The sequence below is a fragment of the Microtus ochrogaster genome, unplaced genomic scaffold, assembly GCF_000317375.1.
Source record: "Microtus ochrogaster isolate Prairie Vole_2 unplaced genomic scaffold, MicOch1.0 UNK18, whole genome shotgun sequence".
NCBI classification, from domain to species: domain Eukaryota; kingdom Metazoa; phylum Chordata; class Mammalia; order Rodentia; family Cricetidae; genus Microtus; species Microtus ochrogaster.
Window position 1 is genome coordinate 4,853,289 of NW_004949116.1, and position 4,520 is coordinate 4,857,808.

General features: G+C 42.8%; 1 protein-coding gene across 3 annotated transcripts in view; it reads left to right on the top strand.

The window, feature by feature from the left end:
* Rnf32 (ring finger protein 32) overlaps positions 1-2,181 on the top strand; it is a 39,115-nt gene extending 36,934 nt beyond the window's left edge. For all 3 annotated transcript variants that reach the window (XM_026789379.1, XM_005367462.3, XM_013353888.1), the window contains exons 8-9: positions 979-1,146; positions 1,721-2,181. In XM_026789379.1, coding sequence (XP_026645180.1) covers positions 979-1,146; positions 1,721-1,969 — 417 coding nt within the window. In that variant the 3' untranslated portion in view covers positions 1,970-2,181. The remainder of the gene's footprint in view (positions 1-978; positions 1,147-1,720) is intronic.
* Positions 2,182-4,520: the final 2,339 nt, after the last annotated feature.

Consider the following 4,520-nt stretch of genomic DNA (forward strand, 5'->3'; position numbering starts at 1 on the left):
TAGTGTTTTCTATTTCCATCCATTTGTACGCAAACTTCAAGAAGTTCTTGTTTTTTACTGCTGAGTAGTACTCTAATATGTATATATTCCATACTTTCTAATATAAAAGCACCCACTTATGTAAAAGATCTTGGCCATTCTTGCAGGTGTAAGATGAAATCTCAGAGTTGTTTTGATTTGCATTTCTCTGATGGCTAAGGATGTTGAACATTTTCTTAAGTGTCTTTCAGCCATTTTAGATTCTAGAGGAAGATTTTTAAAGTTATTAGGCAAGGACTGTTTCAAATTGTGACCTTAGAGCTTAATGGGAAGAAAGTAAGAAGACAACCCTCCTTGCTTGGATTTCCTCTTTTCTGCTTATACTAAGATCATCTACAACCTGGAGCCATAGCTTCACAGGCCTATGGGCAAAGCATAAGCACTGCTAGCTTTAGTCCCCACAAGCCTGGCAGCAGTGCCAAGAGGTTATACACTGTGCGTGTAAGCCCTCTGAAAGATTCTAATTCCTCCCTCCTGTCAGCTTTAGTCCCATATACTAACTAACTTGCTAACTGCTGCAGAGAAAAGTATCTTTTTACACATCCCCAAACTATTAAGCTGGAATCCTGTGAATTAGACCAACAAGAGATCTATTAGCAAGAGAAAAGTATAAGCACTTATTTAATAAAGTCTCCTGTAACATGGTCCCCTTCTTACAGAAACAGACCTGAGTCACAGCTAAGCAGCAGTGAACTGAGCTTTCACTGATGAAAAATGGAAAGTACCAAAAAGGAGACAGCTGAGCACAGTGAGATAGGCGACTTGGCCTAGTCTGTGCTAGATTTCTCTCGGGATCCCCATCCTCAGAGATGAGGGCACTCCTGTTGCATTACAGTAGGGCCTCATGACAGCTTCTGAAGGGAAGGGAAGTCAAGTTCCTCCTTCAGGAATGGCTTTGCCCTGTCATTCAGATGCTCAAGCCTGTGCCTCTGTTCTCAGTTCACAGAAATCAGCCACCGACTCTTGTGCTCATACAACACCAACATAGATGAACTCTTCTCAGAAATCGACCTCTGCTTGGCTGTAAATCGCAGCATTCTTCAGCAGCTAGACGAAAGATGTGGCCATGAGATCACTGAGGAGGACTGGGAGAAAATCCAAGTGCAGGTAGGCTTCAGCCCAGCTTCCCTGCTGCCAGTACAGAATAGACACAGGTCTGTAAAGGGTGGGAGCCTGAGCTCAGTGATGACCATCAAGGTCTTTCATTTTGAAATGTTAAAGTTCTAGTTCGATGGTAAGTGTTAACAATGAAAACCCAAGAGGACAAGCCTATGCTTCCTGTCCTCCTCCTATATCTGTAGTAACCTAAGGAAGGAAAGCAGGGCTCTGAAGTGACTTGATGTCAGATGCAAGGAAAACTTAAACAGAAAACTGGGCGTTAAAAAAAGATTAAAATATAAAATTGGGAATGTTTTACCTTTTTAACAGTATCAGCCATTTTTTTTCATTTTAATTAAAAGGCATCATTTACATTATTAATGCTCAGCATTTTTAAAGTATTTGTTTTTTAAAAGGCTTACTATAATCTCTACACCTCACATTTTAGACATTTGTCAATGTAGTGCCCATTTTCAGAGGATCCATGTCTTGGGATATAGTTCTCACTAAAGGTCTGAGTAACTGTGGAATGTGACAGGACAGTCAATGCCTATGACAAATTCATATCTGCTTTGTGCTGCAGGCTGCTCACCGGGAGATCTACGAGTGTTCCATCTGCCTGACCCCACTCTCCTTCCATGGTGACTGCCGGCAAGCAGCTGTAGGAACCAGCGGCCAGCGGCCCCGTGAAACAGTCCTCCTGTCCTGTGCACACCTGTTCCACCATGCCTGCCTCCTGGCCTTGGAAGAGTTTTCCTTGGGAGACAATGCTCCTTTCCATGCCTGTCCTCTCTGCCGCTCCTGCTACCAAAAGAAAATTCTTAAATGCTGAATTCATGTTCAGGAAGTTAAGACTAAAAAGGAGTAAAAAGCCTACCTTGTTTCTGGATGAGCTGCGTGAGTTTTGGGTTGAGTACTACACTGCTGTCTGTTCTTTGTGATTACGCAAAGGAGATATAAGGGCCCATCTAACTATCACCCTTATTACATAAAAAGCAGTTTGTGTATTGTGAGTTTAGTTACTTGAAATAAATGAGGAATAATGTTACTTAAAATATAGTGTCTAACCAACAACCTGGAAACTGACATTCTTATCCAATGTGTACAAATGTTCCCTTGGTTTTTATGTAATAAATTAGTAGTATAGTGAAGTACTTTTAACATGTAAACTGAAAAAAATAGTGATGTTCAACATCAAAACAGGATAAGTCAAATGTTAATGATGGTGTACAGAATCCCAAGACAGACAACTGAAAATCCCTGGAGCCTGCAGAATTGGTGCCAGTGCTCTAATGTCAAACCCCACAAGTGCTCAAGTCCCTGATATGAAATGGTGCAGTACTTTCGTATAACTGGCATACATCTCTCCACATACTTTGAAGTCACCTCTAAGTTAAAATGCCCAGTATAGTGTAGGTGCTCTGTGGACAGTTGCTGCACTGTATTACTTAGGAACTAAGGACAGGAAAAAGAAAAAACGTGTGTGGGTGTGAGCACAGATATAGTGATTTTCTTAACTCTCTAAACCCCAGGTTGGATACAGAGCACTGGTGCTAAGATTGGTGGTGTACATAGTAGTTAAAGAGCAGCTCTGCTCAGGTGGCCCTGGCCACTGGAACAGATAAAGACCCATCCAACAGTATTAGTAATGTGGTAATCAATGCTGCGGTGTCTATCCTACAGACCCTTCAAGCTCCCTGGTTCTTTCTGTCTCCGGAATTTAAGTCTCTTTTGCCTCAGTCTGACCAGGGAATCTCTTCTCTTTGAGGAAGAGCCTGTTGATGACTGTGCTGGGAGGCAAAGTGTCCACGTGAGACAGAATCCCAGGGAAGGGACCGGTATTGGCTCAAGAAAGCAAGACCAGGTTCTCAGCATAAGGGACAAAGGACAAGGAATAAGAGACAAAGACAAGAGATAGAGGAGAAGGTAGAGGGGAAGGGAGAAAGGGAGAGGGGTAAGAAGGTATATATGTCCCAGAGGAACAAAAGACTGCCTCTGGATGGAGAGGAGACTGACATGGCCCATAAGCAAATGGCAATTTATAAAGGTAAAAGGGAAAACCCTGTGTTAGGAGGAGGGGTTTAATTTTAATTGGGTATGAAGGGGGCTTTTCATTGCTGGGCTTCAATACTTTGATAGGTGGATCTTGGTAGTCAGCCTCAGAAGAAGGAAGTGGCCAAATAAGGGAATGGACCTTGATGGTTAGCTTTAAGAATGTAATCTAATGGAATAGGGAGAAGGGCAAGGCCTGCCAGAGCCATGTGTGCCATGCTTAGGCTGGCTAGAGTCTTCACCCAGCCTGGATGGAGGCACAGCAGTGAAGCAGGTAGCAAGTAAAGGTACACGCCAGGGTTCAGAACTTTCCCCTACACAATGTTTTAAATTCATATTTATGTAAGTGTTTAAAATTCATATTTATATTTTTTCCTTTTGAAATGGCTCTTTTGGTTTATAATACAGATATATAATTTATGAATTAGTATGTATATGTTAGGTTATGCTCAAAAGTTCTTGATTAGAGACATACTATTGCATTTGGAGACTCACTTTAAACAAGAGACAGAGACAAGCTGCATCTCAGATACCAACTTTTCCATTCAGAAAACTCAGCTGCAGCTGGCAATACATGTAATGGGAACACAGCAAGGGTTCCAGCAGTCTGACTGCTCTGACCTTGGAGGGAGGCCATGCACAAGCTGGGATGGCACTGCCCTCCCTGGAACCTGTGAATGTCGGAAGTAACAGAGTCCATTTCTACTGACACAGGAAAGGATACCAGTTGTTGGCAACAGGTCCTCGGGTTGAAGTACATAGGCATTCACTTCATTGGGGTTCTGAGGGCAGGAAATATTCTAGTGTTGAAGGCAGGGTCTCAGGTAAATTTCTAATGAAGTTTCAAGAGGACAGTGCAAACTTTTACCATCCCATCATGTCTTTAGTCGGCTGTCACAGGGAAATTAGTGCCCCGACTGGGACACTTTATGCCAGTAAGGTCCAGAGGTCACAGAATCCCATGTGCCCAGCTCTCAGTGTGGCTTCTTTTTCAGAGCAGTCTTTATTGTGATGAACTGATCTCTCCCTTAGCTTAGCAGATGCTCAGCATCCTTCAGATAAAGCCTTCTTCTCACTGCTCCTCCATTTTTACTTTAATAATACTTAGGCATGGGTCGTAGGCAATTATGAAGTCATATTTTCTTCCACACTTACAAATTTGTATGATTGCTGCTTCATAGGCCCTAACCCATCCCTAGGCACCCTCCTCATTAACTCATGAACTGAATAAGACCCTGCCCAGAAAGTGTCCTGAGGGTGTTCACACCAGAAGCAGTCCCATGAGCCAGCAACAGGTTTTCTAAGTCTTTTGCTAGGACCTCTTGGAGCAG